This window comes from Haliotis rufescens, unplaced genomic scaffold (genome assembly GCF_023055435.1).
Source record: "Haliotis rufescens isolate VD_foot unplaced genomic scaffold, xgHalRufe1.0.p SCAF_5, whole genome shotgun sequence".
In the NCBI taxonomy this organism is placed as follows: domain Eukaryota; kingdom Metazoa; phylum Mollusca; class Gastropoda; order Lepetellida; family Haliotidae; genus Haliotis; species Haliotis rufescens.
Genome location: NW_025964223.1, coordinates 43545713 through 43568512, shown reverse-complemented (window position 1 = coordinate 43568512; position 22800 = coordinate 43545713). Strand labels below are relative to the sequence as shown.

At 39.7% G+C, this 22800-nt stretch overlaps 1 protein-coding gene across 2 annotated transcripts; it reads left to right on the top strand.

Annotated features, from left to right (window-relative positions):
- The first annotated feature begins 1393 nt into the window (after nucleotides 1–1393).
- LOC124140024 (T-box transcription factor T homolog 1-like) lies at nucleotides 1394–18355 on the top strand. Of its 2 annotated transcripts, none has more exons than XM_046507361.2 (7): nucleotides 1394–1770; nucleotides 5648–5912; nucleotides 8481–8621; nucleotides 9396–9457; nucleotides 11637–11692; nucleotides 12993–13163; nucleotides 16953–18355. In XM_046507361.2, the coding sequence occupies exons 1-7, from the start codon at nucleotides 1523–1525 to the stop codon at nucleotides 17333–17335; spliced, it is 1326 nt and encodes a 441-aa protein (XP_046363317.1). In that variant the 5' UTR covers nucleotides 1394–1522; the 3' UTR covers nucleotides 17336–18355. The 2 variants fall into 2 exon arrangements, with proteins under 2 accessions (XP_046363317.1, XP_046363316.1); XM_046507360.2 differs by having other exon boundaries at nucleotides 11622–11692.
- The last annotated feature ends 4445 nt before the right edge of the window (nucleotides 18356–22800 follow it).

Sequence of the window (22800 nt, the reverse complement as noted above, 5' to 3'; positions counted from 1 at the left end):
TGACTGTTTCCTTGAGTGTCCAGACTGTCCCCCCTACTTGCCACTCACGAGACAATATGGGAAGGGGGTGAGATTTTTAGCTACACACACAAAGATTTCCCGAACAAAAGTTGTGATCCTACGGTCACTCTTAAAGCACTTGTGAGATTAATTGATTGTAATTGTTACATTTTGCCAAAAAGAGAGCGGGTATTGTGGATTAATTTAACAGAGCTTTTAAGTGAATATAGTTATTTTATCGGATTGTTTTAACAATCAGAATTTACCGCCAGTAGTCGGTTGCCCCGACTATTATGCCCATGTTGGAGACGGTCATGGAGCATACTGCAGGTATTGAGCCGACATGTTTTGATTGCGATAAAACCGATTGGCGCCATGATCTGATCAACAATATGAGTAGTGCTTCCATCGCTGTCGGCCGTACACAAGCTGGGCCTTTCAACAATAAATGATTTGTGATAAATTATACAGATAATGGATAATTTAATTTTACGAAATTTAACCTTGCACGGACATGCTTCACTGTCTCTCCTCACAACCCGACTAATTATTTAAATTATAATATTTTATTGAAATTCTACCAATGATAAAATCATTGATACCGATGAATATATTCACCAGATTCGTTCCTACACCAAATCAGTATTAGGGAAAACTAATCTATGTATGTGACAAAATTGATAAGACCCTGTAAGAGAAACGGAAATTTTCAAAAAGGTTTTAACCATTTTCAACCCGTTTCTTTGGGCGTAAATGACTAATTGTCAAATCTTGGAAAAGTTGTTTTTTTCTCTAACAAAGTATCTAATTTGCCAATTTTTTTAAGTGTTCTTGACAGAAGAGTGTTGAATATTTCGTTGGTTACAGTGTGTGCAATGTGTGCGAGAGTTGTATCAGTATGGGAGAGGGGAGAGGAAGCTCTCTCCGCGGTAGGGCTATCTCCCCCGCTCTCTAAGCCGGTCTAATCTTATTACCTGACCAGAGAGGGGAGTTAAACAAACACACAGGCCCACTTGCCTCACAATTGCACATTATGCGAAGGGCTTACTTTCAAACTTGATCTTTTTATTAAGCACTGTCACACGTTCTGAGTTCGATCCCCGCGTCTAGGGGAGTGCGGTTCCCCGGGTCCCCATGTCCGGGGGTCTCCGACATGACAGTGACACGGTCAGTGAGCAACGTTAGACTCACAATCCTCACATGACACTTCGGGATTTCGATACACTTACACTACCTTCATTATCTTCCTTCTGTTTACACAGACAATCACCTTGAATCACTACGAGCGACCAATCAGCGCGAGAAAGCGACTGGCTGGACACGCCCCCTCTTGCCGCTGATTGGCTGGCCGGGCCGCGGGTTGTAACATAAGGACCTCCTCTGGTTTGTGCGTAGTTGAATTACAAGTTTGTAAACAAATGTAACCTCATTGAGTCGAGCATTTAGCGTCAAGCAGCTCTCAGTGTAACTCTCCACCCTGGCTAGTTCTCAGACCAAGGCTCAGCTTCTTCCTACATCGCTCATGTTAGATTCAGCGCCCTCGTGCGATCTCGCAGCCCCTACGTGTAGTCCCCCAGGACCCCCCACTGCCGACATGAAGGCCCAAGTCGACATCAACCATCTCCTCAATGCTGTGGACACGGAGATGAATGTGGGGAGTGAGAAAGGCGACCCCACGGAGCGCCAGCTCTCTGTCAAGTTAGAGGATAAAGATCTGTGGGGAAAATTCAAGGAGTTTACCAACGAGATGATTGTTACGAAAAACGGCAGGTAGGTCACAATGGATGTATCTTCTCCGGATCCGGACCAAACATTGGACTCGGATACCCGGATTAGAAGCCCCCGGACCTTTCCGGTATATGATGATTTCAATGATCAATGTCAGTGTCTCTTGCATGTTAACATCGTCGTTAGGGCGGGGTGACATTTGGTTCACCCGTATCCATAATAACGCCATTACCAACTGTATTAATACGTATACCAGGTTAATTACCTGTACCTGCTAAAACGCCAGGTTAATTACCTGTATCTGCTACAGTGTCAGGGATATTACTCGTATCTGTTATAACGCCAGGTGAATAACCTGTATCTTATATACCGCCAAGTGCATTTATCATTGAATTCACAGCTCAGCCGAACAGACCTTTCTAACCCATATTGCACCCTGGCCGGGCTGTATCCAGGGGTAGATTTTATTTTAGGTCTAGTTAAATAAATAAACTCTTTGTTATAATGTAAGTATCTATTTAAAATCAATGGGCAGGTATGTGAATGCTAGGTGTGGTGGGTGAGGTGTGAGTTGGCATACTAGGTAGCACTATTAGCGCGGAGCGGACACGCGGTCACTGGTGGGATAGAATAGCCATGTTGACAGACGCTTTGCTCCATTTGCTAGTTAAATACTGCCACTGAGACCGACTACAACTCGGCGACATACCAAGCCAGTCTTGGACAATACCATACAATCTTCTAACCCAATGCCTAAAATTGATGACAATTCCCGATGCCAGTTTCCTGATCCCGCGACTGGAGCCAGTAGACCGAATCCCCATCCCTGTCATCCTTCTATGCTTAAGGTTTTATTTATTATGATGTAGATAGATCAGAGGTACTGAGTGGCGTCAGACTGCTATAACCATCTGGTCCTACAGACGAGATGAGATGCTGACAGAGGTCTCCTTCAGACGCACCCATGATACTCCTTGAGATCGGGATAATTGATTCTGAGTAGTGAATAGATAGATTCTGATATTCTTTCCCCGTCTAAGTGACTCGGCTACTTGGGTGCAGTTACTGTCAGCACACCCCAGACCATTAGCTGTTATAGTGGCGAATCTGAGAATTATTGCATTCTTTGCTACTAAGTATTTCAGTAACCTGATTCCTTGTAGGTTCTCTAATGCATTTCACACATTCCTAGCTTGTCTGTAATCATACAGATTCTAAGCACCATCTATTTAATACCAAGTCCATTATATGCTTTTTAAGTTTATTGCACAGTTTGTGTTGCAAGTACATTCCACATCCTCCTACGTCATAAGAATCAACTGATATATATAGGTCCTTAATGACACATTGAAATTTCTCACCATTCAGGTTTTCCTAATATAGTTTTTTACACAAATACCGACTGCAAATCAGTCCATGCAAGCAATAGATAGTTGTTGACTGGAAATAATGTGGGACCTAAATAGAGCAATGTCAACAACCAGCTACTTCCTTCTCAGGATAATTTGTGCCATCACTTCGGATGCTCACGTCTCTCAGTCACAACATCACTGTTTCCACTTTCACCTCCCCTTGACCCACAATACATACATGGACTTCTCAAAACTGTTTCTAATAATACCCACCGCAAAGCTAAATATTGTTGGAACATTTGGATAAAACATAAATACGACGAAGATAGTTTTAGAATAATGTCTGCAATTTAGTTATGAAATTAGTCATTTGCAACCATGTAGTTTATTGTCATTTTCAGAAATGTATCATCTGATTACAGTTGTAAATAGACATTTGCCTGGATAGTCTATGATGGACACAAGAACCGTTGATATTGATTATAAGGATACGGAGATAAGGAGAGATTCTTAAATATAGAACAAATAGTATGAATATGATGGTATTTTTGCTAGTGTTGCGTATTACTTCCTCATATAGGGCATAGAGACATTCTTGCATAGTCTGTTATTAACATCACTGTATATTGAGAAACATTCTTGCATAGTATGTTAGTAACATCAATGTATATTACACCCATAATACGGGGTATTATGGGTATATGACATGTATATTACACGGATGTTACGGGTGTATTATGGGTAAATTACATGTATATTACAGTTACGTATCGAAACTAACGTCGTCATGAAAGAGTAAGGAAAATAGTTTTGCAATACACTTACATTGTAAGTAATTTTAGTTTCAGTACTGAAAATAATGTGAATTTAACTTCATATACCTAAATTATTTTTTTAAACTGCCGACATGGTTAGTTAAGAGCGATAGGGACAATCCCGTACACTTATCACACTATAGTAGATCGTCGAGTAGCATACTTCATGCATGCATTCCGAATTCCATTTCCAAAGATAACAATTTGTGTTGAGTAACGAGCTAAAAATGTGATTTACCTGAATTTAATTGTAATTTTATAACCTACACTATGCAACCATCGAATTATCTCCCAACACATCTTTTAAAGGACACAAACAGTGAAAATATAAAAAAGAATATTATCAATTTTCAAATATCGAATATTTTTTCATTCAAATTATTATTGCTTTACTCCGCTTGTACATTTTTTTAAATGTTCACGTGTTTTCAAAATGTTGATAATTATAAGATTTCATTGGCACAACGGGACATTTCGTTCAACGTTATCGTGACTAGCTATGTCTTTTTTTTAAATTGTGGGATATACATGAAGTACACGGGTAATGACTGCTTTATTTTTTGTCAAGGAAGTGTATAAATATTACAGGAACAGGTCACAAATAGAGACACAAACATCTGTACTTAAATCTGTGTGATGGATTAACTTTTAGAAACTGCTTCTCCAAAATGTAGTTGGTTTTACATATAACCGCTGCGTATGACTCATATATTGCAAAATATTAAATAAACATTTCCAGTGCCATTACAAATGTTTTAGAAGAAGGTAAAATTGAAATATTCCGAGAATATTCATCCCATATTTCTCCTTTACCGACATGTACGGAAATATTATTTTAAAGTACAATAAGTGATTCCACTGGGTACTAACTCATTGTTTACTTATTTCTGTTAATTTTATCATACAGTGCAATTTTGTTTGCCTTAGCAATATACACCCAAACACACACAAAAAACACACAGTATGTTCAAGTTATTTTATCATAGACATAAAATTAACATGATGGTATGTTGTATTTTAGTCTAAATACTTAATTTGAAGTCGGTTGTAGTTGCTACATCCAGCAGCTCACGTGCCTACTGTATTAAAAATAATATTTTTTATATAAATAAACCATTAACTCTCGTGTGTTACCCCCGTTGTTATCGCCGCAGTTGTCCCAATATAAAACACATCGATATCGATCACAGTAATCTGTGAACCCGTGTCCAAACTGTAGCATACAGTAGTGATCATGTAGTAGTGCAGCATTTACATTTACAGGAAACAGTTTTCACAACACGTGTTTCTTATTAACCTCATATTCAAAATATTAAGTGATTCGTAAGTGAAAATAAAAAGCTCTCCAACCTCGAGGACTAACCCGTGACATACATGACTTCCGTGTATATTCCAGCAGTAGGTTGAACTGGTGGAAAATAAAATTAACCTCGAGAATTTAACATTTTGATTTTTGCCTTCGATTATACCAAAAATATACCCTGTCGATATATACAATATTTAATTCAGTTTTTCTTACTTATTTTTAAAATACAATCCTTTATGATATTTAACCAAAGCGTTAATTTTCTAGAGGTAATTTCAGCAGCAGTATTTGTAAACGACTAAATATTCTTAAAGAGCACATGATTGATGGTAGGTGGACTTTGGAAATAACTCATACGAAATAGTCTACCAGAGCTCACTGTAATTTGAGGTACCTCAATAAATTATTGATCATTTTTTCAGAATAAATGTGTTTTCTTATTTCAGGCGGATGTTCCCCGTATTCCGAACGTCCATCACGGGGCTGGACCCTAATGCTATGTACACCCTTCTGCTGGACTTCGTCCAGGTAGACAACCACAGGTGGAAGTACGTGAACGGGGACTGGGTGCCCGGGGGTAAGGCCGAGCCCGCTGCCCCCAACTGTGTTTACATCCACCCCGACTCCCCCAACTTTGGCGCCCACTGGATGAAGGAGCCCATCTCATTCAGCAAAGTGAAGCTGACAAACAAATTGAACGGGGGAGGCCAGGTACGCATCAAGGTTTTGATAGACTAATTTCTCTTCTTAATGTATTTGGTGCCATTCAAATTGTTCGGAAATACAATTATTTCTAAAATGGTTTTACTTACTTTCAGCTAACCTGGCACTGTAAAATGACACATCACACAGTTAAATCACATTGTACTAACCTCGAAAAAATATTCATAGTGAATATTTTCTATGGCACAATTTTATTTCCTTTAGATGTGCAGTTTTCCAAATGCTCACAAAATAAGTGAAATGCAGCTATATTTCGATCTGTTACTTTAATATTTAAGAAGTGTTCAGGAGGCAAAATTAGGTCGGATAAGAAAATTTAAAACACATCCAAGATGAGCTCATTTTTCGTTATTGCGTTCAAGTATACCACATTGGACTATACACGGTACCATCTCAATTTCTGTGAGCGACAAAGCCTTAGAGCACAAATTACCCCCGCCCGTTTTCGAGATTGCCCCTACATTCTAGCAAAAAATATTTTCAGGACAAAAGTTTTAATAACAAACAGTAAATGCGTGCTTCAAAGAGATGGCGTATGTTTATTATCTAAACTAAACAAGTAGCTTGTTTTCCCGTCGACGGTGGAAGCGGTGTACCCGTGTACCGTTCTACGGGGGCAACGGGGGTAGGGTGAATCAGCCTCTTCCTAGTTCAAAGAGGAGCCGGTTATGAAGAGGGTTACAATTGCATTTGACAAGATAATATTTGAGTCTTTATCTCAAGTAAGGACCTCATTTCCTTGTCATAAGCATCGTGTGGGGGTGGGGATCGGGATGGGGGGTAGCTGGATACCAACTGAAACAGGGGATCTGACAAATTTAAACTAAACATTTAATAGAGCTTGTAACAAATACATCAAAACCACGCGAGAGAGAGAGCTATAATAACTGAGCAATACTTGAGCAGGTAATATCCGCACGACTCTGTTAATACCACTTATGTCGAGCCCATACGGCAACTTCAAACGTAGTTGTTATCAAGTATTCTGCGTCGCCCAGTTCTATCAAGGACCGTGCCACTTGACTGCCTCTCGCCGGCACTGACCCCACCACCCCAACACACAATCACCAGCCAGCAAATTATGTAGAAATTGTCCCCTTTGATGTCTAGTTAGCTAGATCAATAACTAGTCAAATACTCAAACAATTTTGGTATTGGAGAAATGGGCATGATAGCGTTCAGTGTTCCGTCTCGCGCTGCTGGTCTGTGTTGATACTGCTGCCGTGTCGGAGGGGAGCGTTAACTCTGTCGTGGGGATATTGTTATATCGAAAGAGGAATAATAGAAGGTTAAGACAACTTCAAACGTATCCGTGTTAGTTTTATGACGTATGTGTTTACCTTTGTTATATTATGTTTTTTATTACGAAAACCCGCCCGGGTATGTAATATTCGTGGAATATATTGAATAGGAAGCGCGTGGATTATTCATTAATCATCAACACAGTCATGAAACATTATAAACATAATTCGGTATGATTTGAAATCGAACTGTCATGTGACGGCTTAAACATTGATGGAACAGCTAGGTACCAAGTCGTTGACATATGACAGTAGGCATGTGACATCGATGTCACCTAGACAAGAACAGATTGAAAGTATTGACTATTGACTTCTCTAACTTGTATTGATGACAAAAGACACGACGATGTCATCGAAGTCAAATGACTATTGATTCGCGTACTGTCGTTGTGTCTTTTGTCATCAATACAAGTTAGACATGTCAAGAGTCAATGCTTTCAATCTGAGTGAGAGCATTGCCAATCTAGCTTGTATTGATGACAAAAGACACATTGACAGTATAACAGTCCCGTTTTGTAGGTAGTGAGGTGGCATGTATACAGTTACCCCGTCTCCAGAGTGGAGATGCATGAAACTAGTATCTGGTTTTTCTGTGGGTTAGCGACGTGGCGATTGCGACACGACAGTGACAGTAGATGGCCGGTATCTGTGTGTCATCAACTCAGTGTCCTGTCAGCGTCGATGTGATGGTTGATCCACGCTGTACCGACATCGGTGATGTCGGCGGTGATACGGCAGCCTCTGTCAGGGTGGGGATATATTACAACCCTGGCATTGATTGAGGCGGATGGGCGCCCCGGGTGGTCGACTCACCCAGTTAATGACTTGTCACGGCACGAGCACAGCTAGGACGCCAGACCCGATTAGAAATGCCTCAAAATACATTTCATGCCAAATAAGAACTGTTAAAGTAGTTGTTAGGATTTTAAGAGAAGCTAAATGAATATGTATGCGTTAACTTTAGGAACCTTTCATAAAACAACGGCGACAGATGAAGAAAGGTTAAATCATCAGCAATTATAATCGCAATGGATCAAGCAGTGTTGACTACCCGGTACAAAACACTGTATAAGTGTTCCATATTCGCCATAATATTTTTTGTAAGCTTTCCTGTACTATAGACATGCTGCATGAATGACGTCATCGTCTGTAAATAACCCTTGCAGCAACTGGTTCACGACAATGGGTCGATTGAAATTGACATTAGTGTATAGGAAATCCGTTTCCATATTCTTATTGTACGTGTTTGTTCCAGATCATGTTAAACTCCCTTCACAAGTACGAACCCCGCCTTCACATAGTGCGTGTCAACTCCCGCACACAGAAAAAGAGCATTATGACGTTCAGTTTTCCCGAGACTCAGTTCATCGCCGTCACAGCCTACCAGAACGAAGAGGTACGTCATAGAGATCCTCAAATACTACATGGTCAAAGAATCATTTCTCGGTCAAATATTAAGATATTACTTCGTCAAAGAATCATGTTTCATTGTAAGAGTATGACAGTGTTCATAGTCCAGAGATTTTAGCCAAAGAATCTGGTATAACTTTAGTAAAAGACTTGTACATTTCATAGTGCAAGAATCATTTCTTTTAAAATGGAGAAAGATTCGTCAAAAAATCATATATATCATAGTGAAAGACTCGTACATTTCATAGTCAAAAGAGGTTAGTCAAAGAATCATTTATTCCATAGTTACAGAAACATGTTTCACAGTCAAGAGAGTTTAGTCAAAGAATCATATTTCATAGTGAAAGAATCATACACTTCACAGAGACTCATTATTATTTTCATAGTAAAAGAATACCACATCATCAGTCGCATCCATTGTTTTGTTTTATTAACTTTAGGCGTTAAGTGTTCAGTAAACCAAGTGTTACATGATAGTGTCGCCGTGACCTTTAATCATTTAATTAGACTTTGGGCGTCATATCGGACTATGACCACTTTTCGAGTGATATACTTGCATAAATGTACATAAATATTATATTAACGAAGCAAATTATAATATCATTTTATTATGCATTCTTTGGCAGTAAAATAACGTTTCTTCTGAACAATGGCATTTCACTTGGTGCACACCTGTTAAATATCAAAGCTTTGGATGCAAGAAAACAAGCAAGAATTATTTTCTAGCAAACTGTTCAACATGAGTCCTATTTTCTTGCAGATCACAGCGTTGAAAATCAAGCACAACCCATTTGCCAAAGCATTCTTGGACGCCAAAGAGAGGTGAGGGCCAGATTTGCTAGGCTCGGACAGGCTGCTAATAGAAAATTTAAACTTCATCTCAACAGGCAGACTTGCTTGTTTGTAGGCGACATGTTTAAATCTCTTTTTATATTTGGGCGAGCCACGTAAGAATTGACGGACGAGTTAGGTATAATCTCAGTGCAGAGCGTGGAGTGGGGCTATACAGCATCCTTCTGGATGAAGTAATCTGGCTCCTCTCGGCCTCCCTCAGCCTCCTTATAGCCCTCCCTGAGTCTCAGTCGGGATGCTAGTGTAATGGACAGGTGTCTCGAGACTGCAGATAAGATAGAACAACTTAGATCAACATCTTGGTGATGTTGGATTCCAACTAGTAATCCTGCTTAGGTTACTTCAGTTGACATGGGGAAATCAGATTTATTATGAAAAGGGATTCGTCAGCTCGAGATTCTAAAGCGGATAACTGTAATTGTTCAGATCCTTAAATAAACAAATTATAACAGGATATCAGGGAGAAGGCACACCACGTGGGAGTTGATTGTTGAAATCAGAGTGTATTCTACCATGGCAGAATCTGGTCAACCAGAGCTCAGGCCATGCTGTTACTGAATATCCGCATCACCGAAAATATAAGCTTCAAAGATTTTCCTTCACAAACCAAACAGTGGGCACTGCCAAATAGAGAATTTATTTTATAAACGTCACGAAAAACCGTGTAATTATTCTCCTAGAATATACAGATGACATGGCACTGTGTTTTAGACACCTCATCCGGCGAACAACGCTTAATGATTCATTTTGAAATTCACACACCTTGTGACTTACGTCATGAATTACGTCATGGATTACGTCATAATGGTGATGTGGAACTACACGTTTACAAGGGTCTCATCTATTTTTAGGAATAACAGTTTGAATAATGCTTACGTTGTATATGTGTGTTATTGAAATGGCTTACAGATTTCGGTAACTATGGCTTGCGTATATGAAAGCTAGCATACGTGGATAAGAAGCGAACGTCATAGCACATCAATAATTACTTCCGCCTTTTCCAAAGAGCTCGCGTTTACTTTATCACTTTATCACAGTAGAAGTGGATAAATCAACCGTTTTAAATTTAGAGGTATTAAATGTGGAATATGGTGTATTTATTTCTTTATAACTATACGACGTGAGGTGAAAATATATTTAACGTCGTGTTCAAGATTATTCCACTCATAAAGCAACGTGTGTGTGGTATGGGCTGCTTGTATTAGTCCGGACTTATACCGGGGTTTAAGAACTTGGGATACATTGCCGCACTTTAAAATGAATACACCACTATAATATTCGAACTCCGAGCCGACCGGTCCTTGTTTTAGCCCCCTAATGCCGAACGCCATCTTTAGAAGCTGCAGGATTATGGGTACAACAATAAGGATAGTAGCGTGATGGATGGGTACAGTGATGGGGGGTGGGGGGTACGATTAGGGAGGGGATAGGGATGGTAAAGACTTATGTAGTTCTGTAGTAGATACGGTGGGTAATATGTCCCACGAGTGGCTGGAGAATCCCGTGGGTGAGAGGAGGATACCGTTTTGGGTTGTGAGGGTTTATTGTTGTGAGAGAGGGACAATATGTGTTAGTTCTCCAGGCAGGAGATGAGGGAAGTGTCACGGGTCAGGCCTGGATTGTTTGTCGCACGTTTAATGTTGCTGATTGCTCTTCGTGTGTATGCGGCGCATGTTCAACATAGAGAACTACCTCAAACACAGGTGCTCGTGTTTGCCACGACAAAACGCAGCGTTCGGGAGGGCAAGGGGGAGAGGCAGTCTTCCCCACCTCCTGGACACCTTAAATGTAGCCTGCGATGATAGGACTTTATCTGACACCAGTTTCAATAGGATTCAAACAATACACTGTGAACCACATATAAAGTCAACTTTTGCCATGGTATCTTTTATTCCGACCCATTTTCCTTTACAATACCTTTTAAAATAATGTTTCAAAAGTATGTAAAAAATATGTTTATTTCAAGTGGTGGGAGATTTGCTTTCAAGTTTATTGCACTTCTGTAGCGACGTGCAAGTGTGCGGCTGCTTTTATTATAGTTAATGTCAGAACACGGTGCATGAAGTGCTGCTTTACAATAATTTGTATATCAACTCCTTTGTCTGCCCTTGAATTCATTGTCTTATGAAATCAGTTTTCCCTGTTTCAGGCCCAATGAGAGAGACTTCGTTGAGGAAGGGGATGGCTCCAGGTCGTTATCTCACTGTAAGTATAGCACATGTATATCAAGCTGTGTCATGATAGCCCGACCTGAGCGCCTTTGCAATACGCACCTCCGTGGATTTACCGTTAAGTGAACGACTGGGGTAATTTATTTTGTCATTTTAATTTCAATTTCTTACAACATTCGCACCTGCGTGTCAAACCGAGCTCTCCTCAGAAGTTGGAGTGGTGTGATTTGTTACAGTTATATATGGTTTTAGCGATAGAGCAGGCTCGGACACAATAGTCCACGAGCGTCCACGACCGGTCGCCGGCAAGAAACAGGTGTAGCGGTCTACATAGACCTGACTACCTCGGATAGACCGTACGACTGCGGGTAGACGGGGGACCACACTTATCGTGGTGAGGTGTGAAGGACCCCGTCAGACGACATGTACACTGCCCCCTCTACCGATACTATACACAATACTCTAACAGTTTATCCTATTTTGTCACGTAATTGTGAAGTATTTGTGATAACTCCCACAACAGCCTATCAATAAATTATTCGCTATCTCATCTACTCACACGGATTTTCAAAGGTCTGATTATCAAGCTTGGAGCGTCCTAAATCTCAGCTCAATTTCGATAAGCATTGTTAATGACACTATCAGTCCACGAACACTGGCGAAGCACGTACACACACAGCGGAGGGATTTCCATCTCTCAGTCGAAGAACTCTTTCAACAGGCGGAGGGATTTTGGCGATTCCCTCTGGGAACTCTTTCTCGAGACGGAAGTGTCAACGTTGCAACCAATATGATCAGCTGCGCGTCACGTGATCAGCGCCAAACTGTCAAAATCGCACAATTTGAAGTGCTCCGTCGACACCTCTGCTCACCAAGCTTTGTCAGCAGCAAGACTTTTTTGTTTTTGAAAACAAATTTCTGGAAGAGTAACACCTTTCCAAAAGAATGCGAGTTGTTGTGTTTGTCGACCACACGTGTATTTCCCCTAGTTTTGCAGTATTGCCAGACCTTGCCAGTCAGCAGCTGCGCAGTAAAGCCCGGTGCTAAACCGCTCGTTGCTACCACCGCCCACTCCCAAACTCTCTGGTATTCTAAGTGTGCAATGTGCTAAATTGCACACAACGCAAATAACTCACCAGACAGTGGAGCATCATATCTATTTAATCGATCATAACTGTCCTCCCGCCATCTTCTATAATGCCTTGGGTTAGAGCCACAGAAGCAACAGCTTCAGCTGCTTCTCATGGTGCCAATCTCGTTCTTGGAAAATATTTCTGACATTCCTAGTATGCCGTTTGACTCTGAATTAAACATTATTTTATATTTATTTTCAGTAACGGGCACCTGGTACCTTCCCCCAGGCAGTCACGCGCTGGTACCCCCTCCTGCACATCAGTTTGCCAATCCTTTGAGTCTGTCCAACCCTCACTGTGAACGCCTGACCCTCCGGAACCCTCGCCCGTCCCCATACAGTCATCCGTACCAGAGACGCTCACCCCCTCACAGTAAGTGGTAATTTGCTTGTGTCCCAGCCGCTATAGCGAGTGGGAAATTTATTTCTTTTAACTATTTGAAAAGAAATACTTAACTTTGAGAGCAACAATATTTACTGTGTTGTTTTACAAATTCTTATCCACAGCGCAAATATTAGCTTGTAAAAAAATAGAAAATAACCTTCCGATCTGGGTGTTCATTGTGTTGGTCTTATGTAAGCTGATTTAGGTTAACGGGGAACCATTCCAGTATATGAACACAGTGATGACTCATCGTCATAGAAATGGCAGCATTGACACTTTATTACAAAGAAACCTTAACCTGAGTATATATCTAGGAATTGATACTTTTTACATATAAACCATTACTTGAGGGATTTCTAGAAATTGATAAGTTGTAGACATAAGCCTTTGCTTGCGAAATCTATAGGAACTGATACGTATAAGACATAAACAATTGCTTGAGAAATTTCTAGGAATTGATACTTTTTAGGGATAAACCTTTGCTTGAGAATTGATACATGTTAGGCATTAACCTTTGCTTGAATAATCTCTAGGAATTGATACTATTTAGACATAAACATTTCCTTTAGGCATTTCTAGGGATTGGTACTTTTAGACAAACCTTTACTTGAGGAAATCTACGTTTCTGTTTCTTTTAGACATAAACTTTTGCTTGAGGTATATTTTGGAATTTATGCTTTAGATATAAACTTTAACTTGACGAATCTCTAGGAATTTCAGATGCAGCCACTTATTTAGATCTCTTGATCACGGACCTTTGGTTCTTAAATTTATTGATAGGTTTTAGATCAAGCACCGATGTTTTTTCAAATAAAATAAAACGGTTTTGAACATGAAGTTTTTTAAATAAAGATGAAAACACTTTTCTATTCCGGCGTGGGTTACCTTTGCGCTCTTCCCCAGTTTCAGGCAAGAATTGATATGAAATAGTTCCAAATAAAAATAATAGAATTCTCAATGATTCAAATATTTCACATTCAACTTCAAATCGTAAACTTAATTTATTGCAAACTCCCTGTTGTAGCCGAGTAACCTCGAGAAAATATTCAATTATTCGAGAATTCAATACAACGATGGATGTATTTTCCTTACATCAAAAATATTTGTACAATCCAAAAAACCAAACCAAGTCCTTATGGATGTTTAATTTTTTATATCCATGGACTACCCTGTTAAAATAGACTTGAAAGTAGATGGGGTCATTTATCAAACTGCAGAAATTCTGCAAGTTTTATGCATGAGTGAAAACAGCTCGTACTGATAATAATGATAACTTACCAATAACAGCCAACTCACGGAAAATATATACTGATGTTTTTTCACTTCATTTTAATACATGGAAGGGTATTGTTCGGCCAGTTGATCGCTCTTACTGTGATCTGCCGGTGTTTGAAAGATGCATGTTAAACCACCAGTCCCCTTGGGCAATGATATTGGAAATGGAAATAAATTGACACAGATTAAAATTGATATATATCATTAGGTTAAATTTCAAACTTGGTTGTATTTTTTCTTTTCCTTTGCTTTTTATCTACTAACAATATCAAATATAGAACTATACAGGCAATATACATTTGTCAGATTGTTTTTATTTGTTATCCGGGTTGTATAAAATGTACATTCTGTACTCGTGTACACCCGTTAATGGTAAAATCTTTTTTCTGTATCCCTGGAATGTAGTTGGATTTTTTTACACGGTGGGGCAATATTACTATTTTCCGTCCTGGGAATTAAATATTCGTTTCACCCTCACATCACCTTTGAAAAACCACTGGTTAGTTGTAATCCGCGGCCTACGCTGACCAATGCTACAAAGTTGACTCTGAAACATGAGTAATACAGATCTTGAATGGGCAACATTCTAATTTGGTTTATTTTGAGTGTGTGTCTTTGTGAGATATTTAGTATTTGGATAAGTCAGTCATTCATGTCTCAAGTTTTCGTACGTGACCAGCCACCAGCTGATTTCCACCTCTACCCAATACCAATATGTCTGCAGCGTGATGTACGACGGTAACTGTATCAATGGCATGGCGCGGTTTCGTCAGCTGTCACCCAGCTACATTAATCTCTATCTGGGGAAACATACGTCAGCCACGAAATACACTCAGCTAAAACAAAAATAGAAATATCGCGAATTTCAACACGTCATGCTATTTGCTTCCCCACGGTGTCGAACTGGTCATTCGGCGAGCAAACGCCACTGTATAGAGCTGACCATCACGTGACCTGGGACTAGCCGAGCGTCTGTAACAATGTTACGCTTGACGGTGATACACACACGGCCAGGGGTCACCTCCCCGTCCCAACCCCCTAGCTCGGTCCCACCCCTCACCGACCCCCAGTCACGTGCCCCCCTGACCGAGATGTCTCCGAGCAGGGGCACCGTCGATGTCGTCACGACTAAGTCACGTCACTGTGTCGGTCACGACATCACTGTGGCAGTCGGGGGAGGGGACAACGTAACAGTTTCCGTCATGGACAACAATGGCCTCGTGACAGTCACGCCCGGACGCTTTGGACGTGACCAATCAGTTTTTGTGATCGTCCACGGTCAGCACAGTCAGTAACTGTTATCTGTGACGTAATTGTCTGTAACATGTCAGTCAATACAGGGCATACAGACGTCAGGAGAAACACACACACAAACACACACACACACACACACACACACACACACACAAACACACACACACACACACACACAAACGTGGGCACTTAAAAATAATGTACGAAATAAAACACACGTCCATTACAAAGTAACGGCCTTGATTTGTAATATATACTAAAAACAAAATCATGGATCATGAATATTTTGAGGATATTTTTATGAAATTGCGTGTTCAGTCTTCACCATAAAAAATATGTATATCCACCAAAATATTAATGACCCTTGATTGCTTTTATTCAGTAAACGTTCACATAACTAGTTCAATGATCTGGTATTATTCGTTGTACTGATGAACTTTCGCAAAAAGATATTTATATATAATGAGATGAAAACACACATGTCCATTACCAAGTCTTTGACTTGTAATAAATGTTCAGATAGCTATTTCAATGATCTGGTATAATTCGTTATGGGTTATGTGTTTTAGCAAAAAGTTATGTTAACTATTTATATACATTAAGCAGAAATCACACACGTCCATTACTATGTAATGACTTTGATTTGTAATATACGTTCAGATAATTTTTTTCTCTATTCTTAAGTAACTTATTCATGAATGTTGAGCTATAAATGTGCAAAGTTTCATTGACTTGCAATAAACGACCAGATAACTAGTTCAATCATATGGCATATTCGTTGTAATTATGGCCTTTCGTAAAATGTTATGATAACCTATTTATACATAATGAGCTGAAAACACGCCTTTTACCAACTTATGTCTCTGACTTGTAATTAACGACCAGATAACTAGTTCAATCATATGGCATTATTCGTTGTATTATGGCCTTGCGTAAAATGTTATGATAACCTTTTTTATAAATAATGAGCTGAAAACACACGCCTTTTACCAACTAGTGTCCTTGACTTGTAATAAACGACCAGATAACTAGTTCAAGCATCTGACATTATTCGTTGTACTTATGCGCTTTCGTAAATGGTTACTTTAGCGTATTTATGCATATTGAGCTCAGAGTAAATAAGGTCGAGAATGTTCCCAGGTACGTCATGTTTCTCTGCCAAGGAATGTAAACTGTTGCGTCATATCTGTAATGTGTCATTTTTATCATTTTTATCAAATTGTCTCATGTGATTTATTTGTATTGCAGGTAACTTCGGTCGGGATGTGAGCGCCAACCTTCCTATGTTGAACCTAACAGAGAACTGGGCCCATATGTCTGCAGCAGGGAGCCACGGCATGCTAGCAGGGCAGAGCGCGGCACCCCAGGGACAATATGGGATGTGGATGAGCTCCGCTGTGGGCAACCTGTCTCCCAATCAGAACTGTTCCATGCCTTACTTGAGGACAACCGCACCCTACTCTCTCCCAGGTTCCTCGACCCCCGTCACCAGCATCCCCTCCGCGCCTCCCACCGCCACCACCGTCGCCTCACAACCTTCATTTGAGCACCCGTGCGATATATCCTCATATTCGTCGAGAGAGAACGCGCCAAGGTCCAACTGGAGTCCCCTGACCCCACCGCCATTATGACCGAATCAGGGATAGATAAAACAAATACATTACTGTGATATAAGTTCATGTGCCGGCACCCCACCAAGAACTAGCCAACAGCGGACGTCATGTTCAACAACCAACGTGATCATTGAAGGCACCATCATCAAAACGGTAGCCATTCACGCTATCGTAACGTCAATTGTGCTTTAAGTGTGGCGGCCGAGTGTTCTTTAGGAAGTGTCGATGTAATATGCAGGGTCGTTATCGTGTCATCAGCAGTGATACTCAGTTCCCCGCCCACTCCATCGGTGTCAGCGACGACGCTGCGACCTGTGTGTGACAATATTAGGGTGACACAAAGCCCTTTCATAAAGAGCTGTTAAAGACAGGGTATGTGTGTGTGTGTTGGAGAGGGAGTCGTGCACGACGAGTTAGATACCTCCAGTAAGGCAAGAGCCCGGCTACATTCCTCGTGAAGACTGCTGTGCAGTAGACAAAGTGATTGGTGTGGCGATCACACTGCGCTATAGAGCTCCGGTCAACCAGCCATTTGAACAGGTGTTCTTGGCAAACATATCGTTACGGCTGCTGTGTTGATATTCCGCTGCCGACAGCGAGAGACGAACCAGAGGGCAAATAGCGAGGGACTGCCGTGGCACTGCCGCATTGCTGGGCAGAGTAATTAGTCCAGAAGGATAGACACCTCCGCTTCACACGCTGTCCTGCTAGCATTTGGACATGGCCTAGCGGAGACACTCCAGGCTAAAGCGTACTTAAATCAAGCATACTAACTCATACCATCAGTTGAATGACAAACCTGAGACAGGCGAGGGACCATCATTCCATACATTTCTATTTAATTATAACCCCTAGACTAGTCAAGCAGCTGATTGGCCACGCTGCACCCCGAGGGACCGGGCACGATAGTCTCATTGACGCAATCCAAAGATTAAACTGTGCCTTATTTTATTATGAATATGTTTGTGTGTATATTTTGTATATATGTTGACCTTGAATGGATTTATATTTAGATACAACGAAATAAAATTAAGTCTCTAGAGAAATGGATGTTTGGTTTTGTTTTAATCCCGATCAGAGGTGTTAATAAGTCCTCCACGGGTTGTATGTATATCCATGGCGTGGCCTCAGGGGGTGTGTTCGCTACCCGTGTGTGCGTTATGGAGTCCATGCTGTTTGCGCACGTACCATCTATTCACCATGGTAGATTACTTGTTTACCCGGAGTTGAAGAAGGCTGTGGCGATCCTGCTGTACGTGAAGCTTCTATATGGAGATCCAGGTGTAGCGAGTTTGTCTTGAGAGCTGGGTAATTATCCAGCTTATGGAGAGTGCTACGACTTGACCGTGGCCTAAGGTTAAGAGGGATAGGCTCACTCGGTTCAGTAACACAAGGTGTGTAAGGACGGTGGGAGGGGGCGTGTCCCTTCAGTTGGATCTCGGGTGACTCGGGGACACTGCGCCAGCCGTGGGGGTGGGAGCCGGGTGTGTGGTCTGTTTGTTATTCTGAGATGATACTGTTACTTTTGTCGTGCCATGCCTCAATAGAAAATAGATAGGGTCTTTTAACTTCTGCCTATGAATATTTACCAAGAGTTTGTGGGTCGTTGGGTGCGAATGTGACACCCTGGTATTATAAATAACTACATGCAGCGAATAATAGAGAACATTTCATGGTGTGAACATTACGCTTGAGAAAAACCTATAATATTAACGCAAGTCGTACAGCATTCATGACAATGTGCTAGCACCGGTAGGATACGTAATACCCCTCGCACTGCTCCCTTACACCGTAACCGGGAAAAACACATTGCAGTTATATCACACCTCCATAGAATCGTCACAACACCAGCTCTCATACTAGCTACAAATATAACCGATTTCACACAATCCGCTTGTTTCATTTAAAACATTGTTATTTGACCAAATAAAGCATTATATCGTACAGACAAATAGTTTTTAAAACCTTTTAAAAATATTAAAATATTTGAATAAAAAACGTTTAAAATCTGAAGAAAATGAATTCATATTTGCGTTCTATAAACTTGTAAATGTAAATAGCATTATAATCAGATGGTATGGAAATTCCATTCTGGAAAGATAACTTGTGTTAATATCAATTACCACATAATAATAACCATGCGTATTATTACATAATGTTTCAACCCTTTAGCAAATACTTTAATAGCAATCAACCAAGGTCTGTGTTATTAAAGAGTAAATACTAACCATATTGAAACATTGACAGTCGGCGTTCTACAAACGCCCCCCTTCCCCCATGTTGACCCCCCTGCTGCTCCACACACACAGCTGAGCAACTATGTAGTCGGCCACTGTGGTGGAGTCTGTCAACACGGGAGAGAAAAACCACAAACTCTATAAAATCTAAAACTTCCCTTAAAAAGGAGGTTAATTGTTAATGCAGAATCGGAAACACATGCCGCGAAAAAGTTCAACTTTAATTCTTCAAATGGTGATGTCATTCATATTATATCGTCATATTCCTATGTAAAATCTAAAAACTTCCCCAAAAATAGGAGGCTTATTGTTAATGCAGAATCGGAAACACATGCCGCGAAAAGGTTCAGCTTTAATTCTTCAAATGATGAAGTCATTCATATTATATCGTGATATTCCTATGTAAAATTTAAAAACTTCCCCTACAAAGGAGGCTTATTGTTAATGCAGAATCGGAAACACATACCGTGAAAAAGTTCAATTTTAATTCTTCAAATGATGAAGTTATTCATATTATATCGTGATACTCCTATGTAAAATCTAAAAACTTCTCCCCAAAAATGAGGCTTATTGTTAATGCAGAATCGGAAACATATGCCGTGAAAAAGTTCAAAAATAATTCTTCAAATGATGAAGTCATTCATATTATATCGTGATATTCCTAAATAATAGTTTAAAAAACTTTCTAAAAGGGATGCTAATTGTTAATGCAGAATCGGAAACACATGCCGTGAAAAAGTTCAACTTTACTTCTTCAAATAGTGAAGGCATTCAAATCATATCGTGATTTTTACTCTGTAACATAAAAAAAACTTCCCTTAAAAAGGATGCTTATTGTTAATGCAGAGTTGAAAACACATGCCTTGATAACCTTCAACGTTACTTCATATCATATTGAAAATAAATTCCTGACGGCGTTTGAAAAGCGTCATAAATTTTGTACGAAGATACACATTTAAAGTCTTTTAATTAGAATCATCTTTAAATTCAGTTTGAACTTTATGAAGAATTTCCTATGCGAAATTAGACTGTGGTTAGTGTATTGATGAATAATTATCTAATTTCACTGACCTCTTCACATGTTTCCCTTGATAAATCGTTTAACAAGTAAGGGTCAAATCCTGAAAAAGTTTCGTGTTTTGTATATTTGAAGAAATGAATATTTGCAGTTTTTTACAACAAACCACATAATATTTTTTGACGTCTTTTACACAAACTATGTAACCTTAATTCAGAGATGTATTGTGTCAAGGATAACGCTAAACGTTATTAAGGCCGAAACATTTCAATTGTATGACGTGAATCCACAAGAAAATTCTTACGAAACATAAATTTATAATGTCAATGTACTTTCGATACATATCCTATATTTTGACATTGATTGGATATGCCTTATATGACATGGTTTTTTTATTTCTTTAATGGAACCATATTATACCATGTTCTGGAATATTACGATTTAATTAAGAAAATTTTGATAATTCCGTGGTTTTCTGGACGTAGGCCTTTTTTATTTAGTAACAATTATTGGTAATACTAGTTAAATTGATATTAGCTGCAAGTTTAAAACGTTAAACTAGCCTGTAAAACATGAAAGACCATTTATCATCCAGCATTGTGAATTACCAGGTTGATCAAGGTATGCTTCACATCAATCAACGCCGATATTTCTCTCTGCAGAAACCACGTTATGTTCAAATATTGGGTCACTGATTCAGGGTGACAACAGGACGCGAACACAGGTGCGAACACTCGCCTTAACATAAACATATTAACTGATTCTCAATTTGGGGGAGTTTGCGGGATTTGAGATATCGGTGCTTGTGGGAGTCTTCACGTGAGCGAATGTGTTGCTGAAACCTGGAATGAAGTCTTTCTGGTCCTTTGACGAATATTTATAGTAATTTGTTTCTTATAGTGTTTATCATACATTGGCATGATACACACATGTCAGAATTATATACACCATATATCAAAGTTCAACAGGGATGTTTGTTTTACCCGAATGTGATACTTATATTTTAATATTTTATATAGACTTTTGTATAATGTCTTAACATGTGCACAGAAGACATCATATCGCATATTGTATGTTTATGACGTTTATGTTTGGTATTTATCTGGCATGCAATATTTGACACGTAAATTGTAAATTATTATCATTGTTGTTGTTCATCATCATCATCATCATCATCATCATCATCATCATCATTTCCCTCTGTTTTTTATTGTAATGTTATGTTCATTGTATTAAAGAACATAAATGGATTAATGATATGTCACCTATAAACTATTATAACCCCCTCACTAAACTGATACAGAGTTTATGAAGCGTCAAATATGTGACACACACACATCACGAATAATCTGCTAATATCATACGTAATGTGAGACCTTGTCATCATGTGAACATATGCCATTTTAGACATGTAAGTCTGGAAAATACATGTAGTTCATTGATAACAATATCAACAGGAGATATATGCATTTATCAGGTACATGCTATGATTTCACCGCCGACTGCGCAGGATTAATCTGACATGCAATAAGGGTCACGTAATATAGTTTATCTTCTTCTTTATCTTTCTTCTCCAATCATTCAGGCAGTTCAAGCTGATATTGTAAATGTTGACAATAATTATTGACGATAAAAAAAAATCAAAAGAATTTTAAACTTTAATATATATATAAGCTAATCGTCAAATGACGTTAATATTTTATTGTTTCATTTTTCGGGATATTTTAAAATATTTTCTGAGCCGAATAGAGAAATGTTTTTGTTTTTTCAGTCAAATGTCACAAACATATCCACATCCTTGACTAAGGAGATTCTTATCACCAAGAGAGTTATACTTTGTTCCCAAACAATGCCTTGGGGATGGGGGAGATTGGGTGTCTGTTTGAGTGGACTAGGTGTTTGGGTGGCAGGGGGTGGAGGAGGGAGATTATGTGTCTGTTCGAGTGGACTAGGTGTTTGGGTGGCAGGGGGTGGAGGAGGGAGATTATGTGTCTGTTTGAGTGGACTAGGTGTTTGGGTGGCAGGGGGTGGAGGAGGGAGATTATGTGTCTGTTTGAGTGGACTAGGTGTTTGTGTGGCAGGGGGTGGAGGAGGGAGATTATGTGTCTGTTTGAGTGGACTAGGTGTTTGTGTGGGATAGAGGAGGGGGATATTAGGTGTAGGTGTCTGTTAAGAGAGATGAGGTGTCGGTGTGGGGAGACTAGGTGTCAGTGTTTAGAGAGACAAGG